The 23,327-nt window shown below is 34.9% G+C and overlaps 4 protein-coding genes across 4 annotated transcripts; 2 read left to right on the forward strand and 2 right to left on the reverse strand.

Moving 5' to 3' along the window:
• LOC105169372 (transcription initiation factor IIA subunit 2-like) lies at positions 1,966 to 5,749 on the reverse strand. Its single transcript, XM_011089761.2, has 4 exons — positions 5,615 to 5,749; positions 5,366 to 5,517; positions 4,638 to 4,688; positions 1,966 to 2,341 (listed from the first exon to the last, which is right to left on the reverse strand). Exons 2-4 carry the CDS (start codon positions 5,492 to 5,494, stop codon positions 2,201 to 2,203), a joined length of 321 nt encoding a protein of 106 aa, XP_011088063.1. The 5' UTR covers positions 5,495 to 5,517; positions 5,615 to 5,749; the 3' UTR covers positions 1,966 to 2,200.
• LOC105169463 (leucine-rich repeat extensin-like protein 3) lies at positions 8,785 to 9,669 on the forward strand. The gene has a single exon (XM_011089853.1). It carries the CDS (start codon positions 8,785 to 8,787, stop codon positions 9,667 to 9,669), a length of 885 nt encoding a protein of 294 aa, XP_011088155.1.
• Positions 13,416 to 14,673, reverse strand: LOC105169373 (zinc finger protein AZF2-like). Its single transcript, XM_011089763.2, has one exon. It carries the CDS (start codon positions 14,444 to 14,446, stop codon positions 13,640 to 13,642), a length of 807 nt encoding a protein of 268 aa, XP_011088065.1. The 5' UTR covers positions 14,447 to 14,673; the 3' UTR covers positions 13,416 to 13,639.
• On the forward strand, positions 19,403 to 23,212 carry LOC105169374 (ATP-dependent Clp protease proteolytic subunit-related protein 1, chloroplastic). Its single transcript, XM_011089764.2, has 9 exons — positions 19,403 to 19,702; positions 20,350 to 20,465; positions 20,750 to 20,953; positions 21,056 to 21,160; positions 21,408 to 21,470; positions 21,648 to 21,759; positions 22,347 to 22,408; positions 22,543 to 22,725; positions 22,808 to 23,212. Exons 1-9 carry the CDS (start codon positions 19,480 to 19,482, stop codon positions 22,892 to 22,894), a joined length of 1,155 nt encoding a protein of 384 aa, XP_011088066.1. The 5' UTR covers positions 19,403 to 19,479; the 3' UTR covers positions 22,895 to 23,212.

The raw sequence follows: 23,327 nt of genomic DNA on the forward strand, positions 1-23,327 counted from the left end.
GGGTTGTTGTGGTGGTTTTTTTGTTTTTTTTTTGGGGGGGGGGGGGGGGGGGGGGGGAGGGAGGGGTGTTGATGCCCATGAGCTAGCATGCAAACTAATAGCTTCTGGCAAATGCCTTTTTCGCCTCAAATCCAATTAAAGTAGCCTTCACGTTACCAGTAATGTACCACCTCAATTATTGTACTAATCACTTCCTTAATTACTTAATCTACCCCCACTCCACCACATGGCCGTATACGCCTACTTACTCTCCTGTAATTAACCACATCTTCTTCATTAATCATCTTTGTACCAACCTTTTTCCTTAATCATATTATGTGGCCTCACAAATAAGATAATTACTGATGCCGGGACCACACCTGCGGACCGACAAATGATTAAAATGCCTCTAAATATTTTAAAAATAATCATACACTCTAAATTTCTACGTATTTGCTACTCAGATTAATTCGATCCATAATTTCATATTTTTGCATCATTTATATTGATGGTCATTTGATCATTTCTTTTTTTTTTTTTTTTCTTTATAAGGTCATTAGCGAGTTACCTAAGCATTCCCGACAGGATGGGTTCGACCATCTAATCATTTATTGATCAACGAGCTATAATTCGAGATGTCAAATGTATATTTCATTAGAATAGTTATTACTAATACGAAGTACGCTCATTTGATCATACCAATTTATTCATCACCTAAGGACAATAATTGAAACTTAGTCCAATATTATGTGGTTCAAGCTTTGTGGCCCTAAGTTAACTAAGACTAACTTAAAAGACACAAAATGAAGATAAAGACACAAATAAAAGATGAGGACAACTCGTAATGGATCTCAATTTGACCACCATATGAAGATGCCCTAATCATAATAAACAACAAGTGGCGACTATTGGTATACAGTGTTTGGCACGTTGTTAGGTTTATGGTCACATGAGAAAATCAGATGGGCCTACCTCCAAACGGACAATTTCACTGTCAATTTCTTTTTACTACCAAAAATAATTTTTTTTTTTAAAAAAGGCCTATATGGAAAGCTTAGGACATGAAATGAAACAGGCTGGCAATGAGTTTCAATTTTGGGGAGGCTGGAAATTAAATCAGGGACATTCAATGAAAAGGCGCTATATCTGAGCAGCCTAATGCCTATGGGACTTGTTCTTTGTAATTATTAGCAGCAGCACAGTAGCAATAAAAACACAGAAGCCCTGTTACTGTTAAGAAAAAAGGGGAATCAAAGACCATCATCATCTTCATCATCATTATTATGGTTTTCGCTTTTACTTTTTTAACTTGTACCTCAATCAATCAGAGCTACCACCTCCCAGGCCACACTTTAATTTCCTCTGCACTGCAACTAATTATTATTTTTATACTACTGCAGTGTTTTTCTTATTACTTGCGCATACTGTACTACTTTACTCCTTATAGCTCCCAGCCACCCTAGTTGGTAGCAGTTGTTGTCATAATAATAATAATAATATAATAATAATTATAATACTCCACACCGACCACTCCACCGTATTGTACGAGGTTTTATTACAAATATTGAATGACTTGCGCTTCCAAGAATCATATATGTTTTGTTTATAAAGAATTTGCTTACACGCAACTCGGTCATGGAGTCTACATTACCATGTAATTTTACCACCAATCCTACCAAAATAACTGCATTTACATTTATATTTTGGGAGATAAAAAGTTTCAGAGTCGTAATAATAATTCCAGTAAACTCGAAATTATATGAACTGCAAAGTTCTTTAATACCTGTTTTGAGGTAGTTTCTCCACTTTATGATTGGTTTCAGATCCTTCTGTCGAAATGCAGCCTTTTCGTATAGTTGGATTGGGTTAAAATTATAAATATTTTTTTTAACGAGTATTTCCCAATCGAACAAGGAGGATGATACCTGAAATCACCCAAACAATACAAATCAAGAAGCTCTGAGAAAATGGAGTGGGGCCTCAGGGGAAGAAGATGAAGGTATCTGTTCAACAGAGTCGGAAGGCATGAGCCACGAAAGTATTATATGATTGAATTGCTCATGTAGAAATTATACAATCTTCTCCCCAGTATTACCAGTAAACACAAACTGATTGATGTAAATTGAGATTTCTCACTATCTCCTCTTTTGCTCCATATATTTTCCACGGTGATAGCAGATACACATAAAAGCCAAAGTTCAGAACTTCGTTGTTCATGTTATCACTGAGTAAGTAACTTTGAGTCACACGCGACAATCTTGACTGAATCAACAGTTTCCTGGCCGTCCTCACACTTGAGCTGAGCATTTTGTAAGATGAAGGTCCACACATTGTCACAGAATCTGTAGGTGTGAAGATGCCCCTGTAGTGAATGTGGTGATATTAGAAAACAGGAAACATGGAGCAGTCCAATCTTATCATAGACTAATATCAAAGTATAACTGGATTTGGAAGGCAGAAACAGAGGTTAAAACAAAAAGACACGCCACTAGACCCCAACAGACAAGGCAGATAAACCTAACAGCATTAGGCAATTTTTCTAAGTCAATTACACTTCTTCAGGCAGGGCAAGTTAATCAGCAGAATGAGTGTCTCGAACTCACAGCCCCAATGAAATTAGGCAAAAATTGTACAAGGATGCGAGCTGGGAAGGGAAACATAATATTGACGGGTACCACAGCTGATGGTTTTCACCTTTTACAGAAAGATTTAACAAAGCGCAAGATTCAAAGAAATAAAAGTGTAGGAAGGAAACATTATTGAGAGAAATCAGTAATTAAAGAAAATAGATTAACTGAAGAGCATCAGCCGACCAAATCCACTCCAAAAATGAGTCACTGATGCATAAACATCAGACCCAAGGTAAGAAGTAGAACAGCCTAAGCTTAATTCAAATTTGTGGAGAATACAAAATATTTGCTGAAAGATCTAATGGGAAAAAAAAATACATATATTTTCTTTTAATAAGCCATAAAATGAAACCAGAAATTTAATTCAGAAGTTCTCATAAATTTATGTCTCAGGTCATATGGTTGCTCCACATTTCAGAAAATCTCCTAATGCCATATTACAGGCGAGCCACAGACAAATATGAATGAACATGGGAGAAAACCGAAAATAATAGGAAATGAGATGAGTAGAGGGGGAAAATCCATCAAAACCACCTAACTCTTTATAATACATGAATGTAGCATTATAGAATTGCAAAAAATCTGCACTGACTAAGAACTATATAGATTAACATCTTATGAAATAAGGATACTTACCTGTTTCTATTTTCATTTCTCTAAGCCTGGCCAATCTATCAAAAAATTCTAAGTTATTTCAGACAAACATTTCCAAAGATTTTTCAAGTCCGCTGCATCAAAGAAGTTAAAAAGTAAAAAGCCCTTGCCAAGCCATATCTGTCAAGTTCTTGTAGAACGTCGAGTAAGTAACCAACTTTCCAAGGACTAGTGCCACTTGAGAATTGAGATCAGTCGACTTCAATACCGTTTCACATTTATCCCCATTGGCTTATGTTGACATCTGTATTGATGTTCAGATACCTATGAAGCATCTGACGTTCAGAGCAAGCTATGGTAATTCAGATTGACATTGAGTGGTAATTCAACAAAATGTAGTGCTCGATCTAAGATGACTAGTTATTATACCTGTCTTCTTGAGCTAGATGACTGGATGGTGAAACATTCATTTAGAGGTCCCTGCCTCTGCTAGGAGATCTAGGTTGGGGCTTAGTGAGTCTTTTTCTTCTTTTCAGGTTTTAAAGGCATGCAGATTATATTCTCACCAATTTACAGACTATAATCTATACTAGGAGATCTAGGTTGGGGCATGGTGAGTGTTTTTTCTTCTTTTCAGGTTTTAAAGGCATGCAGAATTATCTCACCTCATATTCTCACCAATTTACTGACTATAATCTTATACTAAATTATTAAGGGTGAGGGGTGTATAGTAATATGCCTTGGTGTGTATTACGTGTACAGACTAATTTAACCTTATATGAAAAGAAAAAAAATGGAAATGACAAGTGAATATTTTTTTCCCTTCTCTCATCTTTTATCTTGTTCTTTATCCTCTTCATTGTTGAACTTCTTATCTCCATAAATTTTACAATGCCTTTTTGCAAATAAATTATGTCGAGTTCATGATAACTATCACATTCATTTATTTAATTTTGAATGAGAATCACAATACAACATATATAACCAAAGTTTACATTTATTGAGGATGATTAATGTTATATCATTGTATAAATATTAAGTGAAATTCTATCCTCTTTTGCACAGACATCGAGTGTGCCACAACCACTAGTTCCTTATTTACCATCTTACCAGCCTTCTATGATCCTATAAACACATATGTGCTACAAACACGACCTGTTGGGAAAAACCAATCAAAGAAATATCGAGGATAGTACAAAAACAGAAAATCCATCGAAAAGCAATGGGCTGATATTTAGGTTTAAACAATAGTGGATGACAACAGATGGTCTCGCAACACCAGAATACAACCACAAGCATAAAGGAACAGGCATCAGAAAATTAACTTCTCTACTCAATAAGCCAACTCCCATTAGAAATAATTTGCCACAATCAGAGAGACAGATACAATAAAGCTTTAGTAAAATCCTTAGAGCAAAACGGAAAGACATTCACCTTAACAGAAACCTTGCTCTTCACCTCACTTTCCAGAGCTTCGGTCATTGACTGCAATCATCGAAGCAAAATATTAGAAATAAGCATTTGTGGTGCCTGTGCATGTAGGAGGAATTAATGGATGTAAACCAACACATACACCCCAATGAAACAAAGTAGGTTACAATTTTTCTGGCTCCTTCTGTCTTTGTCACACTTTAGCTCCCTCTCTCACGGGAAGCAAAAATAAAGGCCAAATCTATTACACAAGTATGGAGCCCAACCTTAACCAATACTTTTAAGTCTATTATTTGTACCTTATTTTGCCGTAATCAAACATGTAACCAAATTCCACCTAAACAATTGACATTCTTCAAGTCATGTATTTGAGTGACTAGAACAGTCAGACAAGTGTTTCCTTCTTCTCTGAACATAATATGAAGGAAAATCCCGTGAAAATAGTTCAAGTAGATCTTTGTTAATTTACACATTTATTTTAACTATGTTATGATATTCAATTACAATAAAATGTTTGCAAAAATAGTACTTAATTCACGAGTATATTACTTTTCATCTTCACTTTTTTGCATTAAATTATCAAATCGAAACGGAGCTCTGGTTTATTTCTAGTTCAGCATTTCAGCTACAACTGAGATTTCTAAATTTAAATTGTTTTTATAATCTTCCATTTCTTTATGATAACAGAGAACAGGTGTGCAATAATCATCAGAAGTACAGAAAGGGACAACCTTGTCGAATTGAATGAGAACTTGAATGGCGAGTTCGGGGCTGAGAATTCCACCAGACACCATCTGATCCAGCGTCTCTGTCAAGCACATTCCAATAGTCGATCTCCTGTAGAGCTCGAAAGTCGCCATTCTTCTCCAATAACAGCACTCCCCTACAAAAATGCACCACCAAATTAACTAAACTCTTAAAAATCAAAATAGCTTATCCAAAAGAACCCAAATTACAGTCAATAAACATTTAGAACATACAGAAAATCAACTTCGAGGGCACGTTTGATCGGTTATTATGTGTTGATTCGGAAATTTCAACGAATTCAGCGAGCACGCTTCGACGCAGAGAGATAGGATAGAGAGAGAAAGAGAGGGAGATGAATTGGGGCCTTATATACCCTAGATTTTGTAGTTGAAGGATTATATAGGGCAGTGCCGGAACGGCAACTAGAAAGACCATTTTACCCTTTGAGATGGGCCTTTATAAAGTTAAAAAACAGATTTCAGCCCAATTTCAACTGTACTACCCCAAATCAATTGGGCTGAGGATTGACGCACAATAATTTTCCAGGCCCAAAGTTCGCTTTTATTTTTTAAAATTGGGAAAGATAAAGGAGAATTAAGTGAAAATTTATTTTATTTTTTATAATAATATCGCAGCATGATATTTTTTCTCCGACCAAATTTATAACATGAATTTCAATAATTAATAATTATTAATATCAAATACTTTTGACCAGTCAATAATTATTATTACAATATATCAATAACTAACAATTAAAATAGACAACATTCGTGCATTTACAGGATTCCAATGCATTACCTCATAGGAAGTTTTACATATTATAACTTATTAATTCTTCATCTTTTGAACTGTCTTGTTAGTTAGTTTAAAAGTACTATAAACTATCATTATGTTCCACTAGGACCAATGCTAATGAGCAATGTGAAACACACATTTATTTTTTAAAGTGAAATGTTTTATTTATACACAAAATATATACTAAATAAAAAGGATAAATTATAGCACGCTCATATGACATTTATCATAATTACAAATATTTTTTTGTTATTTGAGAATTTATAAATATCTTTTTTGAAATTAATGATCGTCTAACAAATACCCCTCATGACAATCCATTATAAAGGCATCTTTATTTATAAGACTGTTAATTTCAAGATAGTATTTATAATTTTTTAAACAATAAGAGAGTATTAATTTATAATTATAAAAACTTGATTTGTTACATTACACTATTATTTAAATGAATTATGATTATGAAAAAAAAAATGATTTTGATTCGGTTTTTTATTACATAATTACATTATTCAATAAATTAAATTTGAATGTCCATTCAATCAATAAATTCGCATCATACCTAAACATAAGACCCCAAATCTTTAATTTTAACTATTAAACTAAGACAATATTGAGTCAAAAATATAAATGTATGTGACAATCCGAATATTATTTTATTGTAAGTTAGTATCATATTTTATACTTTTTTAAATATATATAGATTAAGCCATCTGTATATTTGAAGGACATTCTATATGCCTAATTATTATATATATCAAGTAAGATATGAATGAAAAAGAAAAATAAAAAATTCCGACCACACATATATATATATATATAGAGAGAGAGAGAGAGAGAGAGAGATTATATGATGTTAAATGTGTGTTATTATTAATGCAGGGTGTTATGGTTATAGGTAATTAATAGTCAGTGGTTACGCCCTGTAAGTGAAAGTTCCAAAGAGACAAGTGCCAAGAGTTGTTGATGCACATTCGTTTTCAGCTGCCATTTATTACCATGATGTCATCACCACACATGGGCTGCTATCTGTTTAATCAATCATTATAATCAATCATCACTACATCCTCACCATTTTTCTTTTAAATTCAAGACCAATATGTAAATAGAATTTTTTTTTACATATAAGTATAATTTTAATTGCCTTGTGTATATATATATGGGTCAAAATTTCAAAAATTGGAACATGTCTGTCTTTGACATGTAGGAAATTAATTAGTTATTATCATAAAGAAAAAGAAGTAATCTTATTATACACATATTGATATCATGAGGATGGGAGAATCTTCGTTTGAGGATCAATTAAGGTTTGTTGATTTGTCCTGATAATTGATAACGACACTTTACAAATTAAGAAAGAAACAATTAAACAGTAATAATATATATATATATATAGCTAATTGTGATAACTTGGTAACAATTAATTGAAGTGAAAAAATGAGGGACGAATTAGTCCAAGCAGCATTGAAATTTCAAAGCAATGAGTTAAAAAGGAAAAAGTGTAGAATTACAAGCTAGTAATGGATAAGATCATGAATCTTCTAACTTCCTACCTCCTTTCCATACTTTCATTAATTTATGTCGGCTACGTTTTGTTTTTGGTAATAAAATTGAAATCTTACACTTAAAAGAATTCCACTAATTAATATCAGTATTATTTTCTTTTAATAACAATTTTCGTATATTTATTTGAATCCGTTTTGATATATGGATATTTTAGAAAAAGGATATATGTTATATTCTGTATTACCATTATTATGTATAAAATTGAACATCATTTCACCAACTGCTGCAAATAATAATAGTGTGATGTATAGTTGGAAGAGAATGATAAATTAGTGGATAATTGAATAAATAATGGGTGCACATATATTTGAGCGATGGGTAGCTTCAAATAAACACGACCTTTCCCCATCTACCCATTCTATAATTTCCACATGTGAATAAATTAAGATCCCATGGCATCAGCAGCCTTGTCCCACTGTACCATCATATTCTTTCTTTTATATCCAAATTTCTCTCTCTCTCTTTGTCGCCATCATTATTATTATTTTATATGTGTATATAAATATTCTCAAACTGGATTAAATCAGAGGTGTCCGCTTCGAATTTGTGTAGTAATGATCTGATTACAATGTAATGGAAAATTCTAATTAATTACAAAATAAGTATGTTAGATGAATTATTTTCTTTAAATTATATATTAATTACATAATAAATATATTGTACGTTTCATATGATTAATTTAGCTTGTTTGACTAATTTGGGTCCGAGTTAGTAAGAATGTAACTGGGATTATATATATTAATTAAGCTCCACTTGAGTAGTGTGAACTGTAAATACAGCTCATGCAATCATAGATTTTTAGTGGAAAAGATTAAGGAAATAAAAGCTAATATGATGAATTTCATTCAATAATATTAATTACCACTTGGGAGCAACAAATACTTTTGATTTAATGTTGGACTTTTTTGAAGGTGCTTTAGTGGTTAGGTGTTTGTATATATATAGAGCATAGCATTGGTTGCCGAGTGCAGAATCCCCAACAACTCTTAAACTGATTACAGATTATAATTAGCAACTTAATCAGTAGTGGGGCGACGACGCAAAGATGCCTGCTTTCAAAAGCATTAAGATTGCTCATTATCCTTACTCTTCTCCTCCACCACCATCGCCTCCTCCTCCATGCCCACCCCCTCCTCCTCCTCCTCCTCCTCCTCCTCCGTGTAGCCCTCCGCCACCTCCTCCTTGTAGCCCTCCCCCACCCCCTCCTCCTAGCTACCCACCTCCACCACCGCCTTGTGATCACCACAACAAACATTGTGGTCACTACCAACCACCCAGCGGCGGTGCTTCTCCACCGGCATCACCACCAACTTCATCGCCACCAAAGCACCCACCCAAACCTTATGGTCCCTCCGCGCCACCAAAAACGCCGCCGAGTGGCCCGGCTGCTCCGCCAAAATCACCACCGGGATCGCCGTCTTATCCACCTACACCCGGTGGTCCTGGAAAGCCACCGAAGCCAGGATCCCCGTACTATCCACCAACACCCGGCGGTCCCGGAAAGCCACCGAAGCCAGGATCGCCGTATTATCCACCAACACCTGGTGGGGGAAAGCCACCAAAGCCAGGTTCTCCTTTATATCCGCCGCCAGTAGGTCCACTCACACCATATTCTCCACCAACCCCGACCGCCCTTACCCCACTTTCTCCCCCGTCCAACACCCTTGTTCCACCTCCTCCAGGCGGCGGCGGGGGCAACAACCACACCACCATCATCGCTGTGTGTGTCTCCTTAGGTGGAGTGTTCTTCCTTGCATTCCTCGCAGTTGGCCTCTTTTGCTTGGCCAAGAAAAAGAAGAAGCCTGTTATGGTCCCCGCAGCTGCTGCTGCTTGTGAACCTGAAGAAGCTTCCGCCTCCGGGCACGGTCATGGCGGCGGGGAGAGCGGCGGCGCGCATGGTGGTCCACCCTCTCATGGTCATGACCATTAATTATAAGATATAAAAGCAATGGAAGTGTACAAGTGTGAATGGATCATCAACTTGTGTGGTGTTGGGTAAAAGCATGTAATTTGTTTCAGTGAGATGGATTGGATTGGAGTGGATGGGTAGTGCTTAAGACACTTAGATTATTTTATTTGTTGCAAAATAAAGATTTGATTTGTTTTATATTGTAATTGAAATTTTTAATAAAAGGTGGGAATTGTGATAATGTTCGGTTCATCATTGCCTACACATATTCTTTTAATTGCCTCAGCCTAGCTATGCGTGCACTTAGTTGGCGGGTTATTATTCTATTTTTTTTATTAAAATATATATACATACATGCCATCTATATAAAATTTAATTTTATATATCTAAACAATGTCAAGTTACATTAATTTCATAGAATTTATATAAAAGTTTATACTTGATATATAATACATGTATATATATATCGATTTGAGTGTAAAATATATACAACTTTAAATGAGATATATAAAAGATGTTTCACAACCTCTTTAATAATATACATATATATATATATATATGTGTGTGGGAATCAATTATCTCTTGAATGTGTTTTGAAATTAAATATTTGATAAAACCCTTAACATAATTTTAAGTGGTGCTGTGCATGAAGGGGCAGATAAGCAGCAAAAAGAAGAAATTATTGCTGTAAAACTTTGGGCAGGTAGTAGGAAAGTGTTATGTGGTGAAATCGTGTCGATTAATTAACTAATTAAAACGCAACTACTCCACTGTCATCACATGCATGCATAAGCAAGAGTAGCGTTTTTTAGAAGTCTTGTTTGGCTGGGAGGCATGTGGATTGTGGATATCGGCGGCTTCTATCTTGACTTCTGCTTAATTCGTCTTCTATGTTTGGACGCTACCTTCCTCAAGTAATCCTGCCATTATCATAATATGTATATATATATATATACATATATAAATAACACGGTCACAATGAATATTTGATGTGGGACTACACCATAACCTTGAAAATTTGCACAAATGCCCCTAATTCTCCTCTTAATCACAAAATAGTCTCAAAATTCTTCCTTTTTATATTTGGGTCATACTCACTCGGCCCCTACCTGACTTGAACTCAAATATTTATGGATTTATGATAATTATTCGATAAATTTTTTGATCAATAGTCAGCGTGAAATCATACAATTTGGTATCTCTACAAATTCTAGTTGTTTATATCCTAGGCATAATTTTGGCTACTTTACCTTCATTCTCCTCCTCTTTTTTATAATATTATGACTTAAGTATTAAATGGTTATAATCAGACATTTCAATATAGTTATTGTGGTTTCTTGCTTTGCATGTCTCATTTCCTGATTCTTAACTTACCTAACTCAAAATATTGGATCTTTTCTTATTTAAATTAGACTTTTTCAGACATACTAAATTTGAAGACACATAAATATTTGAAGTATGTGACCTATTTGTTCCTATCTCTATAAAATTATTGAAGAAAATTCATATACATAATTTCTCTGTTTTGGAGCTCTCAAGTCATTTCGGTATTTGGTGTAATTAATAGAACAAACTAATTAAATGTATTAAATTAATTAGGAATAATTACGCTCATTCCCTAAAGTTTGGTGTAATTACATGTAGAACCCATATGGTTTGAGAAATTATATCTATCATCCTTGAGCTTTACTTCTATCTAACAAATAAGTCATTCCATTAGTTAAAATTCACCGAACTTGCATATAGTAAAAAATAAAAAATAAAAAAATCTATATTTACCCCCGATTGACTTATTACTGATTTATTTCAAGCCAAATAAGTCTTTTTGTAACCAAATTATCATCATACGTCTTCACGTTTTAATGGATGCGAGAAGGTATATCTTCACTGTTATAAAGGTAGTTTAATAAGAAAAAATTATTTGACATGCTATACATTAGTAATGAGTCAATCGATGGTAAATATTAATTTTAATTTTTTTTATTAATATCAACAAATTCAAAAAATTTTGATTAATTGAGGGACTTATTTGTTAGACGGAAGCAAAGTTTAGAGATACTAAATGTAATTTCACAAATCACATGAAATTTACATGTGATTACACTAAATTTATGAAAGAAGAGTGTAATGATCCCAATTAATTTTTATATTTTAATATAATAAATAATCAACCAATGGAGCCAATAAAGAAAGGGATAATGCAAAAATTTATTGTAATTCTTGAAGTCTGTGTTGGCGCCTAGGGGAGGGAGGTCGGACCGTTCTGCCTAAAATGTCTTAAAAAGAAGCCCTGAGGCAGCCCAACCTTTGGCCCATGTCTTATGAATTACAGTATATCTCTAAACTGGGTTGGCCTTCCATCACGTTTTGCTTTCACACAACACTATATATATGTTTTATTTCAAATGCCATATGTATATTTTCTAATATGATCAGAAATTACGAAAAACAGTGCGAAATCCTAACATAATTTTAGAATTTTATCTTTTTTATATACTGGTTATTGCTGTATCAGTACATTCAAATTTAAATATTAAGTGAATAAAGAAATAAAATACTGCTATTTAAAATAAACAATAAGACTCGAAATAACAACTTCGTTAAATTGTGATAATGAATGCTTAAATAAAAGAACACCATGTACCTTCGAGATTTTGATCCAACAAATGAGATTGTGATCACGTAATTTCAAAAGCACGAGATCATGGGTTTTAAGCATATTCGGTATGAGAATATCTATTTCACTTTATGTGCATTTATTTTGTTATTAGTTTTTATAACACCTAATGATAGATTGATATAAAAATACGTGAAAGAAAATTATTATTTTTTATTAAAAAAATAAAAAAGCCATGTCATTAGTTAACCAACAATGTATTTTTTTGAATCCATGAATCAAGGAGGAATCACATGTAAGATAAATGTCCAAATTATTGATTATTACTTGTAAGGAAAGCATGAAAGATTGTCTTATCCACGCAAACAAACATCTAACCCGCACCCATCCCTTTGCTTCTCAATTTCCTAAAGTACAACACCCCTAAGCCTCGTCATTCTTACCTGGCAATCTCCTGTTGTACGTCTGTGGTTGACAGATGATCACACACACTACTGTTTCAGACTTGAGAAAGAGAGAGAGAGAGAGAGACTGTCCACCTTGGATTGGAATTAACGAATGAAGCATTATGTAATTAAACAAATAATTAGGGCAGCGTTGAAGACCGCGTATGGACTTTGCCAAAATTCCTCTCCACGCTATCTCCCTTGATTACACCAAGTAAATTACGTACCCAACTTTGCACTTTGCAAACAACACATGGGAATATGCTATTTTATTTTTATTTTTTATTTTTCTCAAAAATGAATTAGATAAAGGGGGTAATATTCGAATAACGCTACTAGTCTATAAATATATATTGAATATTTTCTTTTCCAGTCACATATATTTCTTAAAAAAATATTGTACGCTTATTTAAAATGTGTAGTTGATGGAATTTTTTTGTGTCAACAGTAATTTCTTGATCTTTTGCACGTAACATTTTGATGCATCAATAATAATTGAGTTTTTCTCAACAAAATTAATATTATATTTAACTGTAATTTGTTATTCATAATGAAAACAGTGAACTTAAATAAAGAAATAAATTTGAATTCTGAACGTAAATAGTAGTATTTTAATTGATTAAGTCGAATTTGACAAAATTCAAATACTATGATTAAAGTTAAATAATATTTAACCTTGATAATATATTATAACTTCAGCAGACTTACTTGGCTTCAATGATATATATTTCAATAATACTATACACACAAAAAGTTACTATATACTAAAATCATAAGAATTTTCATCCAATGAATGAATAAAGAATTCACTTACTTTTTCCTATACATCAACCCTATAAAAGACAAATAATAGCACAATAAAATTCCTAAAGAAAAATAATAAATATGTGATAAAAACTATATTTTTTTCCACTAAATTTGTTTTTTTCTATTCAAATAAAGGCGGCAGAGCGCTTTCCACTTCTTCATCGCAATGCAATCCAGGGGACGGCGGCAGGTTTAAGTCGATATTTCGGGAGATGGTGACCGTCATCTGATCGCTGCCTCCACCGCCGTAGGAGGAGGTGGTGCGACTTTTGGCAGCGGCGCTGCCAATCACGCCTTCGTAGTGCCTTCGCTTGTGGCCACCAAGAGCCTGACCGGTGGGGAAACTCTTGTGGCAGATGGAGCACTCGTGAAGCTTTCCACTTGGGTTGGTAACAGAGGTGTAAGTCGACGAGGTCGTTAAGACGGTGGATGGGTTCCCGTCGTCTGCTGTGGCGGCTGGGGGTTTGGCGCGGTGGCTGGCCTTGTGGCCGCCGAGCGCTTGGTATGATGGGAAAACTTTATTGCACACACTGCACTTGTAAGAATTGTTCGTACTCGTCGGCGGAGGAGGAGGCGTAGCCAGAGAGGATTCTTGGTCTTTCTTGATGTCGACGCAATTGGGTAAAGCAACGGCGCCAGGAGTAGTGGCGGTTATAGCAATAGTCGACGACTTATCTCCCTCTTCGCTTGCGGGGGTGGTGGGAGTGGGGGAGGCGGTCATGGAGTATCGACCGCCACCGCTGCGAGCGAGCATGACAAGGCAAACAGCCAGATACTCTTCTTCCGATTCACCGCAACCCCGCTGGCGTTTGGAGCGCTTGGATTTCCTCCATGAGTCAACAATATGAGGCTCAACATCGTCGAAGCGGCGGGACAGGTTGAGCGGCGCCGGAGGCGGCGCCGAAGAATTCAAAGCCTCAAGAGCCATTAAGGCGTGAAACAAGAGAATAGAATTGGGGAGAGTATTAATGTTGAATAGATAGACGAAGTAAGAGTGAGGGGAGTGAAGGAAGGTCCGGAGGAGTTCGATATATATATATAGAGAGAGAGAGAGGTAGAGAGATGAAGGGGTGAAATGGGAAGTTGGAAGTTGCGTGGGGAGTGGCGGTGGTGGAGTTGTATAGGATTACATATACTGTACAACATACATACATAGAGAGAGCTCGCTTTTGCTGAGGCTGTCTAATTAGGATTATGATTGTATTAATTAATATATTAATAAAAAGAAAAGTTAGAGATATAGCGTATGTATATATAGTTTATTAGTTCTGACAAGTAAAGGAGCGATGATGAGACACGTCTTTGGGCAAAGGAATGGGTTTGAGGTCAAATTTGAGTGGGATTAGGGCTACACATCACCATTCACCTCTTGCTAGCTGCTGCCGCCTTCACTGTGTGTGTGTCTGTGTGTGTGAGTGGTCACCAACTTTACACAAAAGCAATGACGACTTACAATTCTAAGTCAAAACAAATATACGCATACTTTTTTATTTTTCACCACGCTGCCAATAAAAGGAATTTAACCAGGCACCCACCACTGCACCTGTAATAATTAATATTATGGAGTGGATTTTCTTTTTAATTGCGGTAATATTTTTGTTTTTACCTGCTTTATTCCAGATTTTGTTTTTTTTCTCTTTGTTCCAGCATAATTAATGCCCAATTAAAATCTAATATCGGGATAGGATATTCGCAATCAGATTACTTAATTGGTTTTCAGACATATGTAATAGAATCCCATTGGAGTGCATGCACTACGTGCTATATATACTTACTTTAATTATGAACGCTGATATATTCATCATTTTAATTAATACTAATTAGAAAAATCTTTGCTTCTTGTGCCATTTCACGCGATGCTTACATTTTTTCTTGTGCACTAAGGTTACTATAATTAAATTAATATGCTTATATTGACGTGTAGTCGAGTTATTTAACTTAATTGATACTCATCTTCCTAAGTTTTTCTGTTAATTGCTTAAGTAGTTTTCCCGTCTTCAGCATGTTTGTCTTTGAGTAAATTAATTTAGTAAAGTTTTCAAATATTTTATTTGATCTTTTGTTTTTTAAATAATATTTCCTTAATGATCAACTAACTTAATTAATTTTCAAGTGTACCCACTAGTACAATCCTAGTGCTGCAGGTCCATTTGACCTTCTCACACGCTCCCTTAGAATTTTCAAGTCTTAAATCCTTGTTGAATTTTCATTCCTATGAAACTGACCAGGAAATTTAACGAATCAATAACTTGTTAGATTTGAAGAGGATTGTTGGATATAAACCCTTGGATAGTGAGTCCAAAGAATTAGATTTCTAACTCAACTATTACAAGAAAAAATGGGTTATGAAAACTCTTAAGTTTACAAATCAGTATAAAATAAAATATAAACAAATCTTAAACAATATATAGAATATATTTACAGATCAATAATATTACAGAAGCAGAAAGAAGGGGGGTTAGGCTCAGGAAGCTATATCCGTAGAGGAAAAGCCCACGACTACAAAGACCAGCAATTTCTCATGGTTGCTCAAAATCCAAACAACAACCAGATTCCCAAGCCACAGAGGTCCACTTGAAATCACAAAGGTTTCTTATATTGAGGGTGGTTTAGAAAGAATGATTCAGAAGAAGGAGAATAAGAAAAGGATTTATTAATCTGTTACTTAAAAAAATAGAAGCTATGGAAGGCTTTTATAGAGGTACAACATTGAAGACGGAGGGAGAGAGAGGCGGCGAAAAAGGATTTCCAAGGCTATAAGAATCGATGAGAGGAGAAATCAAAGAAAATGTTGTGAAAGAAATGAAGAGCCGGATGAATTAAGATTAGGGTTATGAGGTATAAGTATAAAATAGACCGGGTCGATTAAGTGGGTTGGGGGATTGAGAGGGCTTGAACCATCTAAGTAAGAGACCTGGCGACATTAGGGATTGGGCCTACCAAAATGTCATTTTTTCGATAAGGATATAACAATTATTCTGTTATACAATTCTATATATTTAATTACTGTATATACCTCACTGTAATCTAATATTTATAATTAATCATCCACTCTATGTAAAATACTTCAAGATTATAAATTTCCTATTCCATTTAATTAGACTCTTTGTCAATTTTAATTTTTTTATCAACTAATCAGACTATTCATAAAAATTATCTGGACACATGTCATATTTCGATTATGCAAGTAAAATTTACTTTTGGTTGAATGATATTTTTGAACTGAAACTTTTACTATCGAATCACCCAACACGATATGATTTCTATACTAAAACGAATTTAATTTCATCGATAATTATTCATCACTTCACATTTAAATTGGCGTAGAAAAATGGAGAGGGTTGGCACTTGACTTGTGCTCCTGTCTCTAGTCCTCATCAGTTATCACAAATCGAAAAACATACGTAAGGAGATAGAGTGTCATCCGTACTACATACATACAAACACACTTCATTTAACGCCTTTTTGATTTGGAAGAAATATTTTCCTTTATGGGTTGGCTAACTAGAAAGACACCTATAAGTTTCCCGAAACAAGCACCAGATTCACCACGTGTCCCCCCTTGCCTTTTCTATAGCAGTCGTGAAAGAACCCTTTTCCCATTGAAAATACCGTAAATACCCCCCACCCTATCCTTTTTCTTGTAATAGTAATATATCTGTTACACCAAATTTGCAAAATTCTTCAACTGTACAAAGATTGTATTTATAATTATAATATTAAAGAGCATAATTTTAATTTTATAAAATAAACGAACTATTTTGTATATTTAAACCTAAAACTAAAAAATATCTATAGCATTTATCTTATATATTTTATATAGTTAGCGCGTTCGTATTTTAATAATTATATATCTTCTAATTTTTAAATATCGAAATATTAAGAAAATAAGGTAAAAAGTGAGATGAAAAGGATTATATGAAATCAGATGGGACAAAGAAATAAATGATTGATTCACAGCAGCGAGGAAAGGAAAGTGAGGGAAGCGCACAACTGAACTCATAAATTAGGCAAGCAAAATTTATGGCTCCGGCGCAGACGTGGATGCCTTGCTGCTGCTCATCAAATGTAAACAGGACACGTGTTGGTTTTTAGATGAGTTTGGCAACTTGCCCAATCCCAATTTATAGGACGACAAGTAACCAGAGTGTTAGAATTAGGAAACACCTATCAATATCATACACACTTATCCATCTACTCATATGATCTATTTTCCATCTTTTCTTTATTTATCATCTAATTTCACTTTAAGTATTTTACTAGGAACAAACTCAAGTTTTATCTATGAGATATGTATTTAATTTATAACATAATATTACACGTATTGAGTGTGTCCTTATTATTAATTATTTATATCAAAAAAAGAAATATCTTAAATGTTCCATATATATATAATTAACATTATTATGTAACCACATATAAATGACATTAAGTACCCTGGTGCATATATAGCTCACGAGGTTAACGTTGTCAACCCACAGTTCTCTTCAAAATTTCCATATACTCCTAGAAATTTCGGCTCGTCTGATTCAAGCTTATCTATTTAAAAAGTTGGTAAATATGAAGATTGAAGCATGACTAGGATATGGATAGCGTAGCAGCTCATGCATCATACTCCATTTTTATTAGGAGAATTTTTAATTTAAAAATCGAGTTTGATTGTATTTGAATCAATTATATAATATATATAATAAAATTATTATACAATTAAAAAAAATTATGTGTGATATATTTTTATATAATTAATTTAATTCGATCAAATTTAATTTAAGTAAGAAATTGAGAAAAATAGATCATCAAGTGTGTGAAGCGAGGTACCAAAATCTGGGACATAAGGCATGAGCTCAACACGTATCTTGTTAATGACTTACGCCTGCACGTCATTAGCCTCTTTCCACACACTTCTTTCTGCTTATATATCAAACACACACACACACACACAGAGTTAGGCACCCATAAACATGACCTTAATTTCTAGCCATTGGCTATCATATGTATATTAATTAAGGTAAGAGGCAATGTGGTTTGGTCTCTCTAATGACCTGTGATTGTACAGTTGAGGATGGAAAGAAAGTTAAGGTGGATAGATGCATGAATTTGGTCATCTGGTGAAGGGCAGTGTTATCCAGAGTGTAATTCGGTAGCATTAGTCTGTTTTTGTTTTTCATTCTTTACTGAAAATTTGAGGAAAAGTTCGATGTCGTTTATGTGGTTTTGACATGTGATGACGTGGTTACATGTGATTCGAGGATTTATAATTTGTATGCCATCAACCCATATGGTCGGCATCACCAGCTCCTTGAATGATTATTAAACATTTAGGCCAGTGTTTATTTTTATCGTTGAGTACGTTCAGGTCGGATTTATTTTATTTTATTTTTTAATTATATAATGGTTGAAATGATTATTTTACGAGAGGAATCCAACAATTTTAGAGCGGGCATCATTCTTTATGATAGATAGTCCTATTATGAATTTTCTAAGGCATAATAATATTGCCCTTCTATGAGATTTGGTATAATTACACGTAAACTCTTTGTGATTATTACATCTAATACTACTGATGTTTATTTTTATCTAATAAATGGATCTAATCGTTCAACATATGAGTAAACCATAAAATCATGATTTTGCAACAGCTACGAATTCAAGTTTGGGGGCAGCCACAAATCACTTCTTTCATATCAGTGTATAAAAATTAGTTGTGCTAAAATTAAATTTGGAAAAACTTCATAAGAAACTGGGACGAAGTTCGGCCCACTTCTCATAGAATTGGGCTATGAAAATTTAAAGTTGAGCCCAAATGAAATGGGCTGGGATTATGTAGCCCATTAAGGAGAAAAAAATCATCGGTGAAGCTCAGCCTCACCCGTCTCTCTCTCTCTCTGCAATTTGTATTACTCTTTTACTTCACCTCAAGAAGGAAAACAATTTTGTCTTGATTTTTGGAGCTTGCTGCCCATGGCTTCGTCTTCTCTGTTACTCTCGCCTATCTCATCCACTGTCGCTGAGAATCGGGAACTGAGCAGCGGTGCTGCTGCTTTTCTGCACAATCGAAAGCTTGTATTTGCAGCTAAGCCCAGGAAAACCGTTGTTCGAAGATGGGGGTTCAAGGCTCCAGTTGCTCGGAAGTCGCTTGACCATATACCCAAACAATTTCGAGAAGAAAATCTCAAGGATGGATGTGAGTATTGTCGCTGCCTCAACCTTCTTTCGACAAGATTTCATTTCTGGTTAATTGTTTTTGTTGTTGGGTTTGGAATTGTATGTATGTAATGTTGTTCTTCAGAATTTGTTGGTTTCAATTTCTTGGAGTTTGCTGACTTGTCTGTGGAAAGGTTTTGATTAACTTGGAAAAGATTGCTGAGTTATTTAAAAAAACTCTGGGCAATAGAGCAGGATTGATGTTGTAAAGGAAAATAAAGCGAACAGGAGCAAGGAATACATCTAAAGGATGTTGTAAAAATTAGCCTCCATAGAAATTTAGTGTTAATCTGATCAAGTATTTTGTTGTGGTCCATGTTATCTTAATAAATAATAGGGACTTTAATTGAACTCCAGCAATGCTAGATACTGTTGTTTCTGTGGGCGGTAAGTGTTTGCCTAAATTACAAATTGCTGCTAATATGTTTAGAATCTTTCATCAAGAGCAATGGAGCCTCTGCACCTTGATTTATAGACATTTCTGTTCACTGATGGATTAGTTTGAAAAATGCTGTCTTGGTAGAAACAGTTTGCGTGCGTGCAATTGGGGTCAGTGGTTACCGTTTATCTTTCATCTTATATCTGGTGGGTTACTTAGAATGTGACAATCTACCATCTGTTTTGTAGTGATGGACAATTACAAAAATACACCGCAGTATGTTTATGGCCTTACCCCTTCACAGATGGATATGTTCATGACAGAAGATAATCCCGTTCGCAGACAGGCAGAAAAAGTCACAGAGGTCAACCTCTTTTCAGCACATTCATGATTCATCATTCCCAAACCTCAACTCTGCGGTTTGCTTAAGTTGCTGTATGGAAGTGGATAAAACTTAACGTTCCATTCCCTTTTGGCATCTTCCCTCGTGCTGGGCTGCTTAGTTAAGGATGAAGAGGATAATTGTGGACTGGGAAAATAGTCAATTAGTTATTTCTTGGCACTTTATTCGCATTAAGAGAACTCCAGTTCTTTCCAGCAGAGAATCTTTTGTTTTCTGAAGGATCTTTGGCTATTGTTCTTTTTCAGGATAGCATTTCATCAGCTTGCAATTACTTGAACAATGGTGGAATGTGGAGTTTATCGGGCATGAATGAAAGAGGGCCCTCAAAGTACAGCATGAGCATCAGCATGTACCGTGGGGGTGGTAGGGGATTTGGAAGGCCCAGAACTGCTCCTCCTGATTTGCCATCTTTACTTTTAGATGCTCGAATTGTCTTTCTGGGCATGCCGGTACTGCATTTTTCTCTACGTTTCACCTTGAAGTTAAACCGATGCTTCTTAAATGTTTCTGTTTTTGCATTCACCATGTTTTTATTCTGCCACTTGTTGTAGATTGTACCTGCAGTGACAGAACTTATTATTGCCCAATTTATGTGGCTAGACTACGACAGCCCAACGAAGCCAATATATCTATACATCAATTCGCCCGGCACCCAGGTAATGATCTCATAAATTATAGTTTTATTTTCTGTTAACAGTTTTATCTTTTTCTCTCTCTGACTAACTTATGTCTGCTAAACCTCTTACACTTTATTTTCGTTTGCTCACACTTTGTCTTATATATATCTCTTGTATGCTACTTGCATTTGGTTAGAACCAGTATACATATTTATCCTGATTGTTTTTGTCATTAAACTTTGGCTGAACTATCAATGCTTTCTGTTGTCTCTTTATTTCTGCGTAGAATGAGCAGATGGAGACTGTTGGGTCTGAAACTGAGGCATATGCAATAGCTGACGCCATGGCAGTAAGCACCTGATTACTGATATTGACTTATCAAATATATGAGATGATGGAAAGTGAGAAGCAAATAAAGTTTGGGAACTTCTAAAATTCCTTATCCATATTCCTTTTCTTTGCCATCATTGATTATTTTTGTTTTTTTTGACCATTTAATGGTGCAACTCTTTTCTCTGGTCCATAGTACTGCAAATCCGATGTCTATACTGTAAATTGTGGCATGGCATTTGGTCAAGCGGCAATGCTTCTGTCTGTTGGAGCAAAAGGATATCGTGCATTACAACCAAACTCATCCAGTAAGATCTAATTCTTGTGGCTAGCAAGCTCTCTGTTCAAATATTTGAAATGCAATTCTCAATATAATTGCTTGCAGCTTAGACAAAGGGTGTTAATAAATGGATCTCTTAGAAGCACGGTTTATGTGAAAGAGACTTTGTCTATTAGGTCACACAAACCCATTCTTCTTTGGCTTGGTGGTTTACGTATTGATCTCTAAAAATTTCTATTTTGAGATCTTTCATCCTCTTCGATAATGAGGGAGAATTGAGAAGTTATCATACAACTTGGTTTGTGTTGGGAGGTCCCTGCCTGAAATGCCTTTTCAAGTATGTTACTTTGAAGAACATTACATGATTCTGTTTTTGCTTTAGGGAGAAAAAACCTTCAGTTGAAAGAATCACTGTTGTATGGGGCTCTAAACTTGGAAAGACTAACTTCACTTGATACTTGAACTAATATAGTATCTGTTTTTTGTTGTCAGGTGAGATTATTCAAACCTCTAAGATTTTCTCAGATATTTTTTTGTGAATAGGGTATCAATGAGAAATCTATGTCCAGTTTCTTCTTATTGTGGCTTTTTATTGGTTCTTTCTGTATGCTGCAGCAAAGTTGTATCTTCCAAAAGTCAACAGATCAAGTGGATCTGTCATAGATATGTGGATTAAGGTCTCTCTCTCTCTCTCTCTCTCTCTCTCTCATGTTGTGCGCGTGCGCCCGTTAGCTGGTTGTGTCAGTTGTGTGTGCATATAAGTGTTAGAGTACTTACATGGTCTATATGCCATGTTTTTACACTGCCTCAGGCCAAAGAACTAGATGCAAACACAGAATACTACCTCGAGCTCTTGGCCAAAGGGATTGGCAAGCCAAAGGAAGAGATTGAGAAGGATATCCAACGTCCAAAGTATTTCCAAGCACAGGAGGCCATTGACTATGGCATTGCTGACAAGATCATTGCCCCTGAAGATGCAGCATTTGAGAAACGGGTATCATGTTTTACAACTTTTACATTTTCAATTTCTCAAGTGGCATCTCTTTGTGTATTCTAACTTAAATCTCCCTCATCAGAACTATGAACAATTGCTTGCACAATCAAAAGCAATGAGAAGAGCAGCTGGAGCTGGTCCACAGGCAGCTCCCTCCGGTTTTAGGTAACCAGAAAGCCTAAAATAGTCTCAGACACTCAGGGAGAAGATGGTCTAATCCGTATTGTTCCACCATGATCAACAAACTAGAGTCGCCTATGTGATTTGGATATTTTTCTGTAGTTGAATGCAAAAAACTCGTTCACCTTTTGGTTAAGATGTCGCTGAACTTGTTCAGCACTTAAAAAGTACTTTGTACATGGTTAAATAGAGAAATAGTGCTTTACCACTTATCTTTATCGTGTAATTGCACGTAAGAATATTTGAAACATAAACGATCAGATAAGTAATTAGATTTTATGATTTTATTAATAGAAAGCTTTATTAATAGTTCTTTGCCACTTATGTTTATGATAAGTTTGCCAACTCCTCAAACTCATTTGTTTATTTTATTAATAGAAGAGCTTTAGATTTTGTAAGTATCCACTCAGATTTATCAGCGA

The sequence above is a fragment of the Sesamum indicum genome, linkage group LG8 (assembly GCF_000512975.1).
Source record: "Sesamum indicum cultivar Zhongzhi No. 13 linkage group LG8, S_indicum_v1.0, whole genome shotgun sequence".
In the NCBI taxonomy this organism is placed as follows: Eukaryota; Viridiplantae; Streptophyta; class Magnoliopsida; order Lamiales; family Pedaliaceae; genus Sesamum; species Sesamum indicum.